This window comes from Lampetra planeri, chromosome 7, assembly GCF_965212315.1.
Source record: "Lampetra planeri chromosome 7, kcLamPlan1.2.h2, whole genome shotgun sequence".
Taxonomy (NCBI): domain Eukaryota; kingdom Metazoa; phylum Chordata; class Hyperoartia; order Petromyzontiformes; family Petromyzontidae; genus Lampetra; species Lampetra planeri.
In genome coordinates this window covers 12990080-13010857 of record NC_136113.1, presented here as the reverse complement: position 1 = coordinate 13010857, position 20778 = coordinate 12990080, and the positions used below count along the sequence as shown (strand labels likewise).

Genomic DNA, 20778 nt, shown 5'->3' with positions numbered 1-20778 from the left:
CACAAAAGCCAATGCCAGAAAAAAAATTACTATTTTATAAAGCATTTTGATGGTTGATAATAAAAAACCAACTGTGCCGTTTAACAAAAAAAAACACTTTTGCTCTATCTTAATTCCCTTGGTAACACATAAATAAAGCAATTATATGGAAACACTTAATGCTACATAAGTGAACATTAGAAATACGTTGTTTCGTGGAATCATTTTTATCGAGAAATGCACGGCCAGTTTATTTATGGTCCTTGTAAATACATTTAGTCTCTTGTGCATATTTGTGTTACAAATATAAAAATGTAAATTACGTGAATATGCATGCACTTAAAATTAAAGCACAGGAAAGGCAATAGGCAGATGAAAACAATTTGGTTGAACTAGTAACTATTTGGCATTTTGTTTACGTGACAAATTCCTTCCTAATTGGCCGTGTCGGGTGGTGGAGGGTTACGACAAATTTATAATTATGCGATCTAACCCAAAAACCTTTATTATGAAAAATATTGGTCGTGAAAGCCTACGTGTTCAACTGAGATTCATCTCCTTTATACACTTATTTTTAAAGACCGTGTGTGTTAGTGCACCAAGTGCATGGTGCCCATAAAAGTTATGACGATTAGAAAATAAAATAATTATTATGACAGCAGTTCAAGCTGGATTATACAACAATACACTTATAAAACTATACTACAAGGAATACGTCGTCAAACAATGCTGTCCAATTTAAATATTTTATAACGGATTATACCTTTATGAGCAGCCCGCATTTCAATAATGATTGCTGTACGGAGAATAAGACTTGAAATGCCAAGTCCCGTAATGATTGCAAGCGCAGTGCCCGCGTGAGAAGCCGTTGGGGTCAAGAAATCTCCGAGTGTGAGTCACCAATCTCTCCTCGCCGGAGTTATGTAGACATCAACACTGGGCGATCATCCTCGAGCACGTTCTTAAATCCAAATAGGCTCAGGATTTAACTGACATTAAAGATCCCAAGAAACCGAGACAAACTTGATTGTCTGTTGACCACGATGGCGAGATGTTAACAACCTCGCCGGGTATACAGGAGGTCGTGGGTTTGATCCCGTCCCTGACACCTGCATATTTGGAGTTTGCATGTCTCTCTCCCCGTGGTCATGTGGATTTTTATCCGGGTCCTCCGGAATTTCCCTCTACATTTAGAGTCAAAATGTGTTCAGAGTATTTGGCTGCTATTAATTTCCACACGAAAAGCCACTTCATTGGGGTATCATTTGTCGCCAGGTCGCTTCTGAAAAAGAGCTACATAGCTCAGGGGGCCTTACCTGGTAAAATCTATAGTTTTATAATAGTTTAAGAGTTTAGATCAAGAACTCAGACTGGTTCCAAGGCCTTCTCTTGCGCAGCACCCACTTGTAGGAATGTCCTCATAACCAATCTTAATATTCCAAAGATACCTTCTTTAGCCATGCGTGTTAAGGCCATGAAGCAGGATCACTTCTGCCACAATTGTGATTGCTATAACCAAGCTCCATAATGTCTGAGGCTGCATACACAGTTTTTATTTACATAGATCTGCGATGGATTTTTTTACAGCGTTTCTGATTTGTATTTAAGCACTATTGTCTATTCTGTTGGCAGTCATTTCTGGCGTGGGTTTCGTGTAAATACAATTGCTTTCCGCTCTTGTTAGTTCGATTGCACATTCCCTCCCTGCAATGTTCTGTAACTGCCCACGGTCTAGATCTGTGGACATTCTCGCAACACAGAGCTGAATGGCTCAATGTGAGCCCTTAGCAGCTTAAATAAATGGCTGAGTTAAACGGCCAATCTTGATGCCATTATCTTATCACGGCAAGTAGGAGAGGCGTGTTTACCTCATCACAGCAGTACATCATCTTGACGCCACAGTCACTCAGGTGTATGCACTCTTATTATAGAGACCGATACTCAAAGGCAGTGTTGTGCCGATGCTCGAATGAGCAATGTGGCAGGTCTCATCATCTGCTGACCGACCTGAAATCTTCTCTTCTTCCTAGCGTTGTTCCCGCTGTGGCGCAGGGTCCGCTTTTCGGCATTGTCTTCTCCATTTGGCTCGGTCCAGGGCATCTTCAGGGGATGCGTTGACCGTCTTCATGTCTTCCTTTATTCGGTCCATCCATCGCTTCTTTATCCTGTGCATGGACACGGCAGTGATCGTGTCCATGCACAGGATAAACAGGAGTGGTGACAGGGCCGATCCTTGGTGCACTCCAACGCTGATGGGAAATGGCGGTGATATGCCCACTGCACACCTGACTGCACTGGTGACGTTCTTGTATAGGAGTTGCACCCAATGCACGTAGGTTTCAGGGACTCCATGGGATCGAAGCGAGTGCCAGATGAGGTCGTGGGGGACCCTGTCAAATGCCTTTTCAAGGTCGAGGAACGACACGTGCACAGCTTGGTTCTTCTCTCTGTGCCTCTCCAGCAGGAGCCTCGCCGCGAATATGGCGTCCGTAGTGCCACATCCTTTGACGAAGCCGCATTGGTTGGGTGATAGGGTGATGATGTTTCTAATCCTCGTGTCCAAAACTCGCTCAAAGATCTTCATCGCATGACACAGGAGCCGGATTGGCCTGTAATTCGAGCATTCTGCCACGTCCCCTTTACCCTTCCAAATTGGAACCGTCGTGCTGGTCGACCAGGCTTCTGGGACCTCACTGGTGCTCGTGATGGTGTTGAAGAGCTGGGTAAGGAGGGCAGCACCCTGCCTGCCAAGGATCTTCCAGGCCTCAGCAGGGATATCGTCCGGGCCAGTCGCTTTCCCATTCTGACCGACCTGAAATAATGATGGGAATTCCACATTCCCATTGCATGGGCCAGTCTCTGCCATACGGAATTGACCACTCAGCGGTGGAACTCATTTCATCAACACCAGCCAAGGAACTTATCGCTTTTCTACAGCGATTCAAGCATTCTACCTGCAGCAACTCTTGGCAAAACATTGAACGAACATCTTTACACTGTCATTATAACGGAGAACATATCTTAACATTCTCACAGTTCACCGTTAATATCATTATTGCAACGGTCAATGAAGGCTTTGTTATACACAACATCTTGGCATAGATCTCCTATTCCTCCGAGGTCTCGTTCGACGCTGTGCGAGCGCAAACTCACAGCTCCTAATTAATACACCTTCGCTTGTGTTTACTCCGTAGTGAAGGACGCAGGTTAAATCTTGCTTCACCACATGAATCGTTCCTCCACTGCTCTTCTCAGCTCGAGCGTTCCACCCGTACACCCGCTTGCTCTTTTCCCCTTCACCCTTTCGCGCGACTCTCCTTTTTGCTCAGCCTGCCTGGGGAGTTTCCTCGGCTGAAATCGTGGTCAACGCGTTATCACAGAACGCACCCCCCCCCACTCCACTCCAACAACCCCGAGCCACCACCCTCCTCTCGCTGCCACCCACTCTCGTTGCCCCCGGCAATGAGAGACAAATTGGAGACAAAGTGTTGACGTAATCAGTTGCAGGGTAGACAGATACATCGAGGCAAAATTATTCATTGTGGCAAGTGTAATGCCCCCGAGTGTACGTTACTTTTAAATGTCATGCCACCCACTGTTATTACTCCCGGTTCATTTTCTCTCCCAGCAGACTTGAACTCAGCGGAGCTGCAAATAATTTGGTCTATCAGCCCCGGAGCTGCTTATCCACTCTGCCATTTACAATAGCTGGACAAACGCACAATTTCAAAACCGTACAACAGGCATATGCCATTTGGGAATGGGTGTGTGCTGGGAGCAGGAGGAATTATTGAAAACTCAACGAGTTGCCCGCTATTATGCGATATAATTTATACATTTTATCCGTATAAACTGGGCTGGGCTAAATTACGTAAAAAAATTAAGTAGCTCTTTGAGTTTTTTTTGCACACAGTCGTTTGTGGCCACACCGAGACAAATAACTCAACTGCCCTCGAGAACACGGTATCCTCAGAGGTCGCCAACATCAAGTTTTTTGATCTCCAAAGGTTCTGGCTCAACGATCACAAGTAATTACGGAGCTCAGTCGCCTACCGTCCCAGAAACCCCCCCTCACCACCAAGTAGTTTTAAATCCGGTGCAATGTCCATCTTCTTGACCCCCTAATGCGCTGTCGCCCCCCCCCCGCTCCTCGCTCAGCCGAGCGGGACGCAATCCTCGGTGGCGGCGGGGACTCACGGTGAGCATGTCGTTACACTTCATGTCGGGAGCGTCCTCATCCTCGCTCTTGTTGTAGAACTTGCGGAAGAAGTTGAAAGCCACGACGGTGTAGAGGTACACGACCACGGCCAGGAGCCCCACCGTGAGCACCAGCTGCTCCCGACAAAGGCCACACACAAACACACACATTCGTTTGTTCATTCGTTCGTTCGTTCGTTCGTTGCTTCATTCATTAATCTGCCATCCGTGTTGGCCTTGTAACTGAATTGAAGAAGGGGAGCCAACAGAACTGAGCACAAAGCTTGCAGGGAGCGTACGATGCAGAGGGCCTCATTACACATTGTCGCTTGAGGCAAAGGTAAAACAAATAAACCTCCAAGTGGCCCGGCAATGGGGAGGCCTTAATCCTCAAGTGGATTGACAAAGGGCTTCAATTATTAAATCACGGAAGGCTTCTATTACATGGCCGTGCGTCACTTAATCCCCCCCCCCGCCCGCGTGAACAATCATCTCGGGTAAGATTTTCGCGGCGTCGCTTTTGTGAACGCGACACGATGACCCGATGCGAACACGTGAAAGTGTTGCCTCGTTTAATTTAGCTCAATTAATTTCACCCCAAGCTGCCGTCAGAGAGCGTCACGCGTCTCACCTGCTTGCCGTTGTGTGTGACGGACGAGAGGATCGTGCGCAGGGTCTTGAAGCCCATGGCGATGTCCAGGAGATGGGCAGCGAAGAAAAAGTTGTTGTAGTGTCCCAGCCCCGACATGGTCATGTACCAAGCCAGGTAGAGGAATGACTGCAGCGAGAAACGGACGCGGACGGACGCACGCACGCCTCCGCTCAGACGCGCAGACCCTGTTGGTGCAAGTGCTGTTGGAAGGGCACCTACTGAGAGGCTGACGAGGCACACTAGCGGGGAGACGTGTCGCTGGCATCGGGCACGTCCGCCCGCCGCACTGGCTACTCGTCCCGATACTAACGATGAAATTGACTTTGCGCATGGGCAGGAATCGAACCCAGGCCTCTTGGGTTATGGCGCAGTTGCTCTAAGCACGGCGTCACTGCTCTCACCCCCAACACGAACGTACGAACGCACGCACAAACATCTCATTTGACCCCGGTTACTCTTAGGTCAAGGACGCCATGGTGTAGATGCAGCACGCTGGACTCGTAGTCCAGAGGTACTGAGTTTGATGGTTGCAACCTTCAGCCAAGTCACTCTAGTAGACATTGTCTCTGTTCAACCAGTAAATTACCTACAATGGGATTGTGCTGGGAACCACCACCTCCTCCAAATCAACACGGCCAAGGTGCAAGTCATCCGACTGCAGGGGCATAAGCACCTATTAAAGTCAGCAAAGAAAATGTTGGGACCAGCACCGTCATACACCGATTTTGGCTGCCACTCATTTTGGGCATAATCAACCAAAGGCAACGATAACTTTCACGGGTTCTACAACGGTGGCTTGGAGTCAAACCTGGTTCGATAAAGGTGAGGTGCGGAGTACACTTAACCTTCACGGCAGCACTTCCAGATGCACACACACGCACGCACACGCGCGCACACACGCGCGTGCGTGCACGTGCAAAGGGGGCGTTTATTGCTTTAAAAGGAAAGCTGTGCATATGGAACCACTACTTAAGAGAGTTTACGGTGCCATTTAAGATGAAAGCTTATTTAACAAAGGCATCCGATAAATCAATGGGCATGCACGCGTTCTCGTAAGAGGCGCACGATGTGTTACTTACGTTGTCCGTGAACACGACACCCAGCTTCCAGATCTGGTATTTGACATCAATTGAGTTGAGCCTTTGAGATGAGGATAGTGAAAAAAAAACACAACACGCACGTTAAAATCAGAGGGCGCCTGAAAAGCGACCGTAAAATTTTTTGAAAATAAATACGAGGAAGAACTCTGGCAAAACATTTATCTGGATTTCTTATCGACATCTACAGGGTACTAGGCCCACTCAACCACTCATGCACTCACACACACTCAACAACTTGCATGGACACACACATACACTCACACCCACTCGCACACTCACATACACCCCACTCAGACGCACCCACACAGACACACACACGCATGCCCTTAATCTTCAATTCGAAAAATGGAACCAAAACCTAATTTACGTCCAGACTTTCATGAGCAAATGTTGCCGGGGCCAGGTGTTTTCTTTCAGCAGAGTGCACAACGGGCACGCTGCTTACTCACAGTTTCATTTCACAAAGTCACGCCGGTACAAGAAGCAAAATGATCTATTATCATGGGACCAATGTCACCATAGTGCATTGTCTTTGTGCTATTCGCCTTTTGGCGTCCTCTGGTCTAACATTGGTTGAGACTAGTCCCTCTGGTGTAAACCAATCAGTTTCAAAGACAATGCATATATTACCAGAGAATGTTTTTCTTTGCATGTTCACTACAAGTTTGTGTGGTTAATGCAGATATGATTCCTTGCAAAGAGGCTTCTGTGTTATGTTTTAACACCTTAGCACCTGTTTTATTGCCAGGAAGGGTAAAAAACGTATTCTTATATTCTGACAAAATGCTCTGTCTGCACCGTTTGGTGATGACTGCATTGCCCTTGTGGGACAGAGGGGTGGGGTCCTGAAGGGGCCTCAGAAGGACGCTATGCCAATTGATTTACAAAATGTCCACAACGCAAACCGCACCTCAAGGTACCCCAGGGCGGTGGGTGATGGGCGTCACTGGGGGAGAGGCGGCACACTTATTTCATAGAGCAAAACGGACCGTCGGAGGGAGTGGAAAATGGAATATCTTGAGTGTGGACTTGGATAGAGGCAGGGATTTTTTTCGATTTAAAGCTTTCGTAACTGCAGGGATTCATCTTCTTGGTTTTTTCGGTAAAGTCACTTTACCGAAAGAACCAAGACGATAGAGGCAGGGAGTCGAAAGTGCAGGTGGCGCGGAGAAAGGGAGTTCAAGACAATGGGGGCAACAGCGGTGAAAGGGTGACCCCTCCTACTGCGCAAAGGCGGATTTGGGGCTTCGACAGAAAGCCTTGGTTGCTGGAGTTGATAGTGGGTGGATAGGAGTAGAGTGAGATGAGAGGAGAGAGGTAGGAGAGTGCGTGGAGGGAAGTGGAGTGAGTTGAGAGGGGAGAGGCAGGAGAGTGCGTGGAGGAAAGTGGAGTGAGTTGAAAGCAGAGAGGCAGGAGAGTGCGTGGAGGGGAGTGGAGTGAGATGAACACGGAGAGGTAAGCAGGAGTGAGTCCATGGAGGATCCTGAAAAGGATGAGAGAGAGACCTTGAAGTTGGTCCGGTAATGGATTTGGAGCTCGAAGTGAGGTCTATTCTGGTGTCTTTCCCCCGTCGTGACATGCGGCTCTGCTGTGTGCAGGGTTCTGGAGTAGTCTGATTTGCGTTATCAGCAGGAACATGTTTAATGTGCAGTCTTGAGAGGGAGACATTTAATAAACAGGCAAGGGGGTTTGTTTAATTCGCTAAGGAAATTCACATTTCAGCAGCTGACCAGTAGTTCTTGTGGATAAATATTTTGCAAGTGGCATGTGTTATGAAACAGCAAACCGCGGGCTGGTTATTGATTTCCCCGAGTCTCATCATTAGACTGTAGCCTCTCAAACTAATGCCACGGAGTAGCCCAGCGTTTTGTCCAAGAGCTATGACCCACTGCGTAGCCCAAGACTACAAATCAACAGGTCATTCAAAATACACCTCAAGTAATAAGGGGTAAAGATGAATAAAAATGACAATAACAGCAAACCTTGCATGACTATTCATTTTTAATCAAACTAAATTTTACCGGGTAGGCCTTCATTCACTTTTTATATTCACAAGTCACACAGGGTATGTCCCCCGCAGTCCTGAATTCGAATTTGCCCAGGTACACCTTAGCTCAGCGGCAATTCCCCGCTGTTGCTCGGCGATTTACACCTTCATCACAAACGAACCCACGCGGCTTCCCAATCCGTCGTCACCCGCTGGCCCGGGGAGGTGTAACCCTGGCGACGACGACAAGGCTGGACATCTGTGAACAAGAGCTTTATAGCTCATCGGATTCCTCCAGTGTAAATAAATATTCAGATTCTGGACGCGAGTGATGCGAGTGCCTCGGTTATCTCTCTCTCCTCGCGGCGTCATTTTTGCCCGCCCGGTCGTCTCCTCTTGCCCCCCCGCGGTTGTTTTGGTTTTCCTTAACAAGGCCGGTGTCAAATCGTCCGCCGTGAACACGGCGCGGGGGGAAACAGCGTCGCTGCCAGGGCGAGCTGGCGTCGCTTCGCCTGGACAACCCTGGACGCGCACACCGTGGCGAAAGGGCCCAGTCGCGCGACGGAGCCGCCTAAAAAGCAGCCACTCCATTTCCCCGCGTTGCTAAGTGCCATCCACGTCAACTCGTTAACAAGACGAGCCTGCACTGCGTCCATAACCTCGCTTTTCAGAGCCACGCTATTTGGCGATTGTGATATTCTGCGCTCTGCTTCAGTCCCGGTTCTGATGACATAACGGCGTTCGCCAAGGAAATGTGGAATTGGAGGTGCTCGTTAAATATGGAACGCTGGCTCAACGGCTCCGACCACACGCCAACGTTGACCCTAACCCAGACGAATGCCATCCTACGATCGCTTGAGCAGGGAAATACCTGTACTTTGAATTCTGACTGACTCCACTCGTTTTTAGTAGTGTTCTAACGATTCGTGGTGTAGAATAATGTTTTGCATAAAATAGTATCTTGCTAAAGAAAGGGCTCCGTTCTCACTATGATTGCTGTGGGATTTGTGGACGCTCATTATTTTAATTTCCGCGCTATAATTTGATAACCTGATGTTTCTTGACAGAGCCTACACTCATCGAGTGCACCCATGCCATTGTGATGAATTTCAGAGTTATTTCTGCAGCACCTTCTCTGCGACGTGCACTGTGTATCATATCAGGCTGTGTTGAAGAGGCCGGCATGTTCGACTGGAAAACGTGCGTATGTATGTTGAACGTCTTTATGTATGTATGTTGAACGTCTTTATGTATGTATGTTGAACTTCTTTTGCGCCATACATAGCCAACCATGAAATACATTTTTAATCATGTTTCCTTCTCAGCCGAGGTAACAGAAGCCTTCACCTTAAGATTATTTAAATGCCAGTTCGTGTTACCTCACACCGTGGATAGACCTTGCACAATTACTAATCATTTTTGCTCGAATATAAACGGCGTAGTTACACGCGTTAATGCATTCGTAAAGGTTAAAGGATAAAGGTGCAGCCCTGCAATTTCTTGCTCACACCACTACAGGGAGCTCTCAAGAGAGCGTTTCTGAAATAAACGTTGGCCTACTCCTCCACGCTAGAAAGCAGACCACTGTAAATCTCTACGGTAATCGGCTTGAAGCACCGGCGTTTAGGAAAACTGGTGTTAATAATATGAATTTAACATTTTGCCGACTCATCAATTTGTAATTGAATTGTGGTGAGGTAAAATATTGGTCTCACAAAGATTATAGGTTGTAAATTACAAAATTACCACCTCTCCTCTCATCTTAATGAAGTTTCTAAGTACATTTTTTTTTAAACCACAAATGAGGGATGTAAAAAGATAATTTACAGGCTTGTGTATGGTGTCATTAAGTAACGATATAAAAAAAAACTCACCACCATCCTCAATGCACACTGCCAATATACCGCGTGGAACACTTCCGACAGCTATTACGCAACATATTTTCATGTGTACACTCTATTCATTGGCTCTTTCAATGGCTGTCAACAGCTCTTGTGGACTAACATCAAATCCACCACTGAGGTTTTTTGCGGCCGCGATGTCCCTCTCTCTCTCTCGGGTGTTTTCAGGTTGTACTGCGAGCTGTTTGGTGTCAGGTTCCAACATCTGGAAGCTGAACGGTAAACAACAAAAACTGCTCCGCCATTGGAGCCCCCTACTGACAGCCGGACAGAGGAACAGCACCTATCTTCAACGGAGCAACCTTTAACACAAGACACCCAAAGGCTTCCTCTTCATGTCTCAATGAATCAATGTATCTTCTTGTCTCTTACCTGCCCAGTAGAAGGAGGTTTTTTCCAATTATTTACAGAGGCATTTTTACTGTCCTCCACAAGCATAAAACTGAGCTTATCTAAATTATTATTTACAAATATACAGCGGCGGTTGCTGTTTATATTTTTCTTGCATTTATTTACAGACTGTTTCACTGTACAGAATGTGCATCTTCGTACAGGCCCAAATCATTTTGCCATTTTCAGACCATTCCGCGATAGGTGTGATGCCCTCGCACATTGTGGATGACCTGATGGTCACTGCGTTCATCCTTTCAGTGTGTAAGGGGGCTATATCCGAGACAAGCACACAGACTCGCGCCGCATTTAGCTGCGTGAATGAGTGACCTCCTTCGCTGTTTGGCTAAATGATCACGAAAAAGTCCTCAAGGACATGTCCCCGACTGATTTAGGAGCGCAATCCTCCCGATTAGCAAGGTTGGCCACGTACGGTACAAAGGAAGTTCAACATACATGCAAATAGTCACCAAGGCTATTTATACACAATCATTCTTAGCAAGCCCGTGTGTCGGCTCAGCGCATTGACCCTCCGTGGTCCACAAAACTAAGTACCACTTTACGGTAAGTCAATGGGGAGTGTAATCTGGCGACCTTGGCCCCAACCGTAGTAATGTGGAATTGTTCACCACTAGCTGAAGACCATAATGTAGGTTTATTTGGGTTGGATCACGTAAATATAAATGTGTCGTCAAACTCGCCACCACCCGACGCAGCCAATTAGTAACGTTTGTCACTTAAACAAAACATCCCAATTCGTTACTAGTTCAGCACACGGAGTGTTGGAGAGTAAACCCACAATATTTACAATCTAAGTACGATGATTCGCCGGTAATTACAACCAGCCTCATCAGGCGACAGCCAGAGTTGGACCTGGTTGTAATTACCAACACACCGGTGTGCTGAGCTGGTAACGAACTGGCATGTTTTGTTTACGTAACAAGCCTTACTAATTGGCTGCGGCGGGTTAAACGACACATCAATATTTACGCAATGTAATCCAAAAAACCTCTATTGTGGATAATATTGGTCGCGAAAGCCTACGTGTTAAACTAGCTGAAGACCACCTATGGTGACCGTTTATGTATATAATCTTGAGATGCAGGCATATTTAGACACTATTTAAATCCGTATTATAATTGAGTTGAGTCTTCCCAGTGCTTATTTGTGCATGAAAATGCTTTTTGGACTTTAATGACTTGACTGAACTGAGACCATAAAAGTGACTACGTAGAATATATAAATTCCATCCTTGGATGGAAGTCCAGGATTGGAACTTAGAATCTCAACAGTGTTGGCTAAATTATATCAACGAGAGCAGACGTCCACCGGAAATAGTGGCGAAAAATTACAGTCTGCAGTCTAATTCACCAACGGAGTGCAAGTTGCTTGTGTGTGTGTGCATGCGTGTGTATATGGGGAGCGGTAGTGTAGCGGTTTGCGCACTGCGTTACGAACCCCGCTCATGGCCAACACCAGTGACGATTATCTGAACCGGTCCTGGGCCTCCCCTAGGTCGACTCAGCCTCAATTGAGGACCTAGTGCAATGTGTAAAAACATTGCCACGAGGGAGACAAAGGCGCCCGGGCGTGGTGTTTGCCACGCCACCCCCTCATGTGTTGTTCCGGCCTTCACAGGTGCTCGCTAACAGCACTTACCCCAACGGTCTGTTAAAGGCTACACGGGCGATCTTTGTTTTATACGTACATGTTTCATACGTAAACAAACATTTGTACAATTAAAAGCTGACAGTGAAAATCCAAATGCTGCTTACAGTGCGAAGATGGAGCTTTCCTTCTTGGGCTTCTCATTTCTCCTGCTGAAGTCCAGCGCGGCCATGTCAAGCCCGAGCAGTTCGCTGATGCGGTCACGGCCATAAAATTCACCATACTTGTCCATAACCTAGAAGAAAAAAAATACTCTGAGAAAAAGCACTACATCTCCCTTATCACAATAAATATCTGGCCGGGCGGCACTGTAATCAAAGCGGGACTTTTCATAAGTACAAGGTTGCGAGTTCAAATCTCAGTCATGGCTCAAGCTCAAATCGGCGCGTCATCTCCCCCGGAGCCAATAAAATGAGCACCAAGCCAAGAGAAGACAACCAACAGAGGTTGTCCCACAAAGAGGCTGGCTCACGCCATGGGAAAGTGGAATTTTTCGCCACTGACTCAGGGCCGCCAACGTTGGTTGGACGAGCACGGTCCCATCGCTTGTTTAACTTGACTTGCATTTCGATTTAAAGCTTTCGTGACTGCAGGGATTCATCTTCTTGGTTCTTTCGGTAAAGTCACGTAGAAGGGAAATAATAAAATAATAATAATAAAACAATAAAATAATTTTCACGACGTTTCGGCCACAACGCAAAGCAGCCGTCCTCAGGTGAAGAACAGGCCTGTCGGAAAGACAGCGTCTGAATGAACACCACCAGGCTTGGCAGCGTATATTTAAGCTGGGTTGGAGGGGGAAGAGCGCCTTGACAAAGGAATTTGCATATCAAGAGGAATTTAGCATATTTATGGGAAATGCAGATATGGGATTTCCGACAGACCTGTTCTTCACCTGAGGACGGCTGCTTGCGTTGTGGCCGAAACGTCGTGAGAATAATTTTATAATGTTTTATTTTTATTATTTTATTATTTCCCTTCTACGTGACTTTACCGAAAGAACCAAGAAGTTGACTATGCATTGAAATTACTAACTGGTGTGGTCTAATTGTGAGGAATTCTGTGCAAAGTTCCAACTTGTCACATTGTGCTCAGGGCTTTTACGCACCGCGTTCACCAGCGCTCACCTTTCGTTTCACAAACTTGTCCCAGTAGTTATTTGGGAAGGACCTGCAATGCAGAGCGAACGCATGGTAAAACCATCTCGCAATTGCAGAATCGCCAAGTGATTTCCACGCACAAATAATCAAAAAGCGCAACAGCTGTGCAAGGGAGATAATAGCTACGAGACGAGCCCTAAGTCTGTCAGCGGGAGGGAAAAGAATGGCAGATGGGCTTTCACAGACTGCCACCCTCGCTTGCCAGCAAGTGGCATAGTGCCAAGCCTATCAGCCAGCCACCATAAGCAACCAATGGGAGTGATTGATACTGTGGGCATTGACATTTAATTCCAATTCCTTTGTCAAAATCTACACACATTGGGTGTTCCTGAATGCCTTCCTATGAGCTAGTTTCAATCGCCCACAAAGGTAACGAGTGAAAACACCTTCCAAAGCACTGCATCAGCTTTGGAAGATGTTTTCTAGATGTTTTAAAATCTTTCTTTGTTCGGGCAGGGCTGGACAACACCTGAAGGCATCTTATACCAAAACGTCAACGCGGTGGTGTGGTCAAACAACTTCCGTGACCGGCAAAGCCACAGAGAGGCCCTTATCTTGCAGTGGATTGGCAAAAATCTGTAAATTATTGCATAGAAATGAGGCATGCAACACTGCATGTGGATTACTAAACTATTTTTTTAATTTTAATCAGGTAAGGCTCACTGAGAGCTCTTTTCAGAAGTGACCTGGTCACAACCGATAGCTCAACAAAGTGGCTTATCACGTGGAAATGTATAGCAGCCAAATACTCTAAACTCGTGATGTCAATTCTAAACGTGCAGGGAAAAACCAGAGGACCCGGAGAAAAGTCCAGATGACCACGGGCAGAGAGACACGCAAACTCCAAATATACAGCAGGCGTCAGGGTCAAGTTCGAACCCCTGACCTCCTGTATACCAGGCGAGGTAGTTAACATCTCGCCACCGAGGCACCCCCGTCGTTTCGTTGCACACCCCCGCCGCAATTTCTGCCGATGATCATGCTGGGGTGGGCAGCGCACGTGCGCAATCACAGGGATGGGAGTGGCCCTCACGGCGTGTTGATGACGAGGCGGTCCCACTGCCCCTTGATGTCGTCCTCAGATGGCTGCTCTGTGATGTAAAGGCCATCAAACTCCAGTTTGCGTGCCACCTCCTTCTCCCGCTTGAATATCACGAGCGGGACCTGGCGGGGTAGGAGACGAGTCAAGGCCTCTGAGCTCGGGATTCGTGGATTCAAAAGTAAACGGCGACACCGAGGGCAAGCAGCGCGGCTCACAATGCAGAGGGGGCACGCAGTCAAATCCTGTTCAGGAGGTCCACTCGGTCCATCATCACAACCAGGGTCAATAAAATTACACCGCTGCGCAGGTTGTCGGGGTTGTGCTGCAACAAATCTCCTACGTGTTTTCGGGTTGTACCGCGCGCGTTAGTTTGGCTTGATGTTCGACGTTTCACTCCACGTGCCGAAAGCTTCTTTCAGGAACGGAGTTCAATTCCTGAAAAGAATAGGAGCTAAAACAACATGGGGTACACTCTGAAATCCAATGGCAAGTCAAATCCTGTTAAATATCAGCCATATTTAACAGGGTTTAACGGGTACAAATTCACAAAAGCACTTGAGAAATAACAAAAGCTCCATGCCAAATCACATCGGAAACCAGACTGACCCTGTTCAAATGTGTCGGAAGATGCGTTTTAAATCAAGTTTCTGAGTCGTAAACCTATCCACGGTGGCGTTATATGAACGTCGTAAATGTGGACCACTGTGAATCGGACCGTCGTCAACCGGAGACCGCCTGTAACTGATAATCATGGAATTACAAATGACAAAAAAAAGTTTGCACGTAAGTACACTAGCACTCCGTGCCCCTGCGGATCGCATCTCGGCTAAACTATGCGCAAATGTGAAGTCAGAGACCGTGCCCAATGCCATTCCAAGGAAAAGGGTTTTGATAAGATGCTCATCTGCCGTAAGATAGGCATGACGGTTGTGTCCTATCCACTCACGGTAATTCTTCAAAACCAATGCAATCTCGTTTTCTCAAGGGACACTCAGCCGGTTTGCAAATAAATTTTGCATCGGAAGAAAAACGCTCACTGCCGCGATAGAATCATGGCCAGCAATGTTTCCACCATCCAATTTGTATTCCATAAATCGACACACACGTACGTGTAAATCAAATTTTGATAGATTGAAAAGCACCACCGGGAACAAGACAGGGCGATCAAAGAAGAGAAGCAATGGAGACATTGGGGGAGGGAGGGCACAAAGGGAGGTGAATTTGAGATTGCATCTTCAGAAGAATGAACAACATGGCTTGACAATGACGATGATGATGTCGTGAATGCCGTACTCGCACTCAGGTGGGGTTGTGCGTTGACGACAACTCGGTTTGACACATTGATGCAATAAAGAGTGCGAGTTTGCAGTACAACTTTCAACACGTGACTAGACAAGGAGTTGTAGATTTTATATTTACTCTGTTAAAATTCTATGAGGGACACATTTTTTTCTTTCTTTCAGAAAATCAAGACAACTCCGGGTGAAGACATCCTCAAGACTTCCGTGGCTTCATGCCGGAGTTTAAATTAGTTCTTTCATTGATTTTTCAACTCTGCAACTGCCCCCACCTCGATCACTTTTGCGGCTGACCGAAAAAGACATGAACAGGGGCCCCCCTGTAGAGCGGTAAAGGGAGCCTGGAGCCTGCGGAGATTTGGCACAGGATGATTCCAGACGTCTCGGTCGGGTAGAGGAAGACGAGCGTGAGCTTCCACGCATTCCCTCGAGGGTGCGTTTACGTGGCTGGATTACACAGCGGCCCGCGCGCTTGCCACCGGACTCACTTCGCGCGCAATCGATGGTTCGATTCCTGCGCCCACCGGGTCATTTCTTCGGGGGAATGAGCAGAGTGTGTGCCACATGCGCGCACATCACATTTTTGTCACTGTAATTGAACGAGCTGTGTGGGTGTAGGATTGCGGTGAGCGCGCTGCGCTACGAACCTGGCGACCCGAGTTCGATTCCCGCTCATGGCCTACACCAGTGACGATTATCTGAACCGGTCCTGGGCCTCCCCTAGGTCGACTCGGCCTCAATTGAGGACCTAGTGCGGTGCGTAAAAACATTGCCACTGGGGAGACAAATGCGGCCGGGCGTGGTGCTGGCCACCCACCCCCTTGTGTGCCGTTCTGGCCTTCATAGGTGCTCGCTAACAGCACTTGTCCAAACAGTCTGTTACAGGCTATATGGGGGATCTTTGTCTTTGTTTTGGTGGGGGGGGGGGGAGAGCGTGATTGGAGGCGTTTGCCAAGTGTGATGGCGGTGCACGTAATCGAGTCGGTAATTTGGAGGCGAGTTGGTGGACCCCTTGTATGCACCAGTTTTTGTTCGAGGCACTCTCTGTCAACACACATGGATACAAAATAATAATTGGCCAAACACCCCAAGCAGGATCCTTCCTCAAAGGATGCCCAATTTCACGTTTCAACAAACATGCCTGGTTCGCGAACTGGGGAAGTGGGCTCAGCTTGGCCTCCCATGGCAACGTGACCCAGCCACAGCAAGCTGTAACCCCGCTCGGACATCGCGCTTTACGAAGGGAGCTGCCCCCGCTTTCAGCTGGGCTTTTCTCGAAATCCTTACGTCACGAGGTCAACGTGGGAGAGGCGAGCACTGTTAACGGTGTCACTGGCAGAGGTCAGCTTCAGGTCCGTGTGGTTCGTGAAAAAACACAGCAGAATGACGGCATTGGCCAAGCGCCTGCATTGGAATGTGAACCTCCTCGCAACTCTACGGTTGCGAGTTAAGCACACTCGCACCTCCGATTAGCACGGTTGGCTACGTACGGTGCGAAATCAGTTCAACGTATGTACACACACTAGCCTCACCATTACAATGCTGTGACATTTCTGAGTTGAGTAAAGAAGTCACGGGCGACATTGTCACACCTTGAGGCAGTAGTATCCGATGATGCACAGAAAGGAGATGAGCGTGTGCACGATGGCGAGCATCCGGAGCGCCGGCTCCATGTAGCCCGTACTCTCCTCCAGCACAAAGTGTACCAGGGCATCCTCATCCTCCTCCTCCTCCACCACCACCTCCTCCACCTCCCCAGCCACCACGTCGGCCCCCCCCTCGTTGCCTCCGTCCATCGACGACACCTGCATGTGCACATTTGCCCGTTATTACATTCGGACGTCCGGATAAGCCGACGAAACCATGTTTATACCAGGAGAGGGCCCATTTAGCTTCTTGCAATGGATACCAGCGGTGAAAACGAGCAGTGGCGCTGCGGTTAGCGCACCACGCGATGAGCCCAGCGATTGGTCCTGGGCACCCCTGTCCCTTGACTAAGCAGCACCGACCGGTATGGTGAAGTACGGTCAAACAACTCCCATGACCAACACGGCACGGGAGGAGTGGGGTCCTTAATATAGCAGTTTATTGACAAAAGAGGCAGGAGCTTATTTTATTTGTTCTTTACCACTGGTAAATCAAAAAGCCACAGCATCTCCTTCGCAAGTAAATATGGGGCAACGATCATCACTGCCGGTGCCACAATCCAGTGGTGGAGATATCACATTCTTCTGGCATGGGCCAGTTTGTCCATATAATGACCAACGTTGACTATTAACTGCCATTCCGTAATCACAGACTAACAGTGGCCAGCTTACGAAAGGACAGATGTCATTCCATTCTTTGTTTTAAAAGGATTATTTCATATTTAACCATCAGTTCCACACAATAATTGGACTCACTGCTGCCACACAATTGTCTACTGCTGCAGACAGTGTCAAAAGGTCGATTGTTCCCACCCTACAGCAGACTATGTGTCTGAAAATTCCCTTTAAAAAAGTGCCAGGTGCTAGAAATCATTATTCACAAGCATTGCTACATACAGACAATGGGTTCGCTGTGCATGTAACATATACGTATCAATCTGTTGTGTACGTGAGTGCATTGTTGAGATGGTGTATTGGAGCAGTAGCTAACGAACTGCACTACGGGCACAGTCACCTGAATTTGATTTCAGGCCATGGCAATGACCTTTGGCAAGTGACATCTGAACTTAAACCAGGTGGGGGGGGGGGGGGGACCCCCTGGCCAGCCAGGTAAAGTATGTTTGGTAACCCCCTCCCCAAGACCAACACTGCATGGGGGTAACCTTCATGCAGCAAGCGGATTTACAAAGGGCTGTTAAAATTTTTTTTAAATGGATTGCGGCTCTGTTCTTACTTTGGCTGAGAAATGTAAAGCTATGATTTCAGAGTCACGTAAATTATGAATATGTCCAAGGACGCACAATGCACACATTACACGGTTACCTTGTAGAAGAGAAGGATGAAATTAATTGCAAATGCCATCACCAATGCCAGCATCCTCATGTTGTAAAAATTCCTTGCAAAAGAGTTCTGAAAGAGTGTAAACACAATTAAATTTGATATTAATGAAGATGACTTATTAAGTCTCCATAATAGCTTTGCACAGCAGAGTTATTGAGTGTTCCACGTGATGAGAGAATCAATTGGAAATTTAATTATGTGGCAAATATTAAGCCCTAAACATACTCCAAAGTGCAGTAACAACGCATTGCACATGAGTACGGTAAATCAACGGGTGGCATGACAAAAACAAATCGCAGTGTTGTATAACAGGATAAAAAAAAAAGATATTTTAAAAATGGTTATTAAAGTGCACTTAAAACTGGCTCATTAAATATTAGATGGAGTCAAGTAGTGAAACATCATGACGGAGTAACCAGCAAGTTAGAAATTTGTGTGCGAGGCGGTATCATTCCCGAACGAGCTTTGAGACAGAGTAAGCCTCTCCTGAATTAAACATAACTGTAATAAATGTTAAAGTGTGATACATTTTCATCTCAGTTCAAACTATGTAAAACTAATTTTTCTTTTACCAGGTAAGGCCTACTGAGGCTCTTTTTCAGAAGCGACCTGGCCACAAATGATCACCCAATGAAGTGGCTTATCACGTGGACATTTATTGCAGCCAAATACTCTAAAGGTGTGATGTTAATTCTAAATGTGGAGAGAGACGTGTAAACTCTAAATATACAGGCGTCAAGGTCGGGATCGAACCCGCGACCTTCTATATGCCCGGCAAGGGAGATTACATCTCGCCTCCGTGGTGACCCAGTTGCATTCAAATACCAAACATTGCAATAGAAATATAATTCAATGTTAAAACAACGGAGCGTGCTTTTGTCAAAATTGACTATCGCCAGCCAGGTTCTTGTACGTTTCCTTTCTGGTCCAGGTTTCACGCCATGTTGCTGGAGGCTTCTTCAGCTCCTAGCATGTGCAGCGATAGGTTGGACATCGAAACAACAACAACAATGCGGTGCAGCCCGAAAAAAACATCGGAGAGCTGGAAGGTGCACACATTGTTTATGCTCCTTGGTTAATCAAGGGGCGTGTGTGCACATACTCTCTCAATCCATTCATTACATCAGCACATCCAATCAACATGAATTGTCCTCAGTTTCACTCTTTTTACTTCACATCTCAGATCAGCCCCCCCACCAAGGCACCAACATTCTCTCCCCGTACCACACCGGGCAGCGTAAATAATCAAACGCGACTGTGTGACAGCACGTTGCAATTGCGGACAAGAGGCAACCGATCGCACGTATGTACGTCGAACGTCTTCTGCACCGTACGTAGCCAACAGAGCGCTAAACCGGAGGTGCGGGGGCGGGGGGAACGGACCACCGTGACCGGCGATTGTCATCGCGGTCACAACAAGTTCCCTCACCAGCAGCTTCTGCTGGTACGCCGTTATCTTCTTCCAGAAGTCCGACTCGGCGCCTTCCAGGTCGTCGTGCCTGTATCCAAAGTGCCTCTTTTTCTTTTTCTTCTTCTGCGGAGCCTCCTGTGACTCCTTGTCCTCCTTCTCTCCATATTCTCCACTGTCGGGGGAGAGAGCCCTTTTAGCAATGACCCCGGGGGTGAGGGGGCAACTCAAGAGCGTGGCGTCGCAAGCGATTCGCTTTGGGACAAATCAGAGACGAACGGTAAAACTCTTCCGGGTTAGACAAATTGCTTACTCAGCTTTCTCCACCTCCGTTTTCACTTCCGTATGTCCATCTTCACCTTTCTTTGCCTGCAGCAGCCCAACATGCAAAAAGCAAAACGTTAATTATGTAACAGCCGGAGTGATTTCCTGCTCAAAAGAGCAATGGGGTGGCACTCATGTCCCGTTCGTGGCCCTGAGCCCAAAGGTTGATATTTCATATCCCCATGAAATTTGTACCTCAGACATGCCAACCTCCCACTTAGGCCATCAGTCCCCACACTTGATATGGAGATGAGGCCTTCGTAGGCTATGCTGCCCCTCTGCCACCATCCCCACCAGGGTGTCGAGTCCATACGGTGGGAAGATCACCCTCAGGCTTTCTGCGGAGTGCCAACTCACCATTGGACTCGAGCCATGACTAGAATTGTATTTTGTATTGTTCGCTATTGTAACTTGCTGACCTGCCAAAACTGGACATCTGTGAACAATGAGATTCATACTATTTGTTTTATTTTACCAGGTAAGGCCCACTGAGCTATATAGCTCTTTTTCAGAAGAAACTTGGCCACAAATGATAGCTCAACAAAGTGGCTTAATCATGTGGAAATGTATAGCAGGCAAACACTCTAAACGCGTGTTTCTAAATCTGGAGGGAAAAACCGGAGGAGAGCCGGAGAAAAAATCCACGTGACCACTAAGCCCATCGGATTCCTCCAGTCTAAACAAG

At 47.3% G+C, this 20778-nt stretch overlaps 1 protein-coding gene across 1 annotated transcript in view; it reads right to left on the bottom strand.

The window, feature by feature from the left end:
- LOC144720153 (ryanodine receptor 2-like) overlaps positions 1 to 20778 on the bottom strand; it is a 289470-nt gene that overhangs the window by 14896 nt on the left and 253796 nt on the right. The window contains exons 88-97 of the mRNA XM_078596660.1: positions 20083 to 20138; positions 19791 to 19944; positions 18344 to 18430; positions 16967 to 17179; positions 14068 to 14198; positions 13002 to 13044; positions 11982 to 12109; positions 5908 to 5968; positions 4808 to 4954; positions 4177 to 4311 (exon numbers count right to left, since the gene is read on the bottom strand). Of these exons, the coding sequence (XP_078452786.1) occupies positions 4177 to 4311; positions 4808 to 4954; positions 5908 to 5968; positions 11982 to 12109; positions 13002 to 13044; positions 14068 to 14198; positions 16967 to 17179; positions 18344 to 18430; positions 19791 to 19944; positions 20083 to 20138 (1155 nt within the window). The remainder of the gene's footprint in view (positions 1 to 4176; positions 4312 to 4807; positions 4955 to 5907; positions 5969 to 11981; positions 12110 to 13001; positions 13045 to 14067; positions 14199 to 16966; positions 17180 to 18343; positions 18431 to 19790; positions 19945 to 20082; positions 20139 to 20778) is intronic.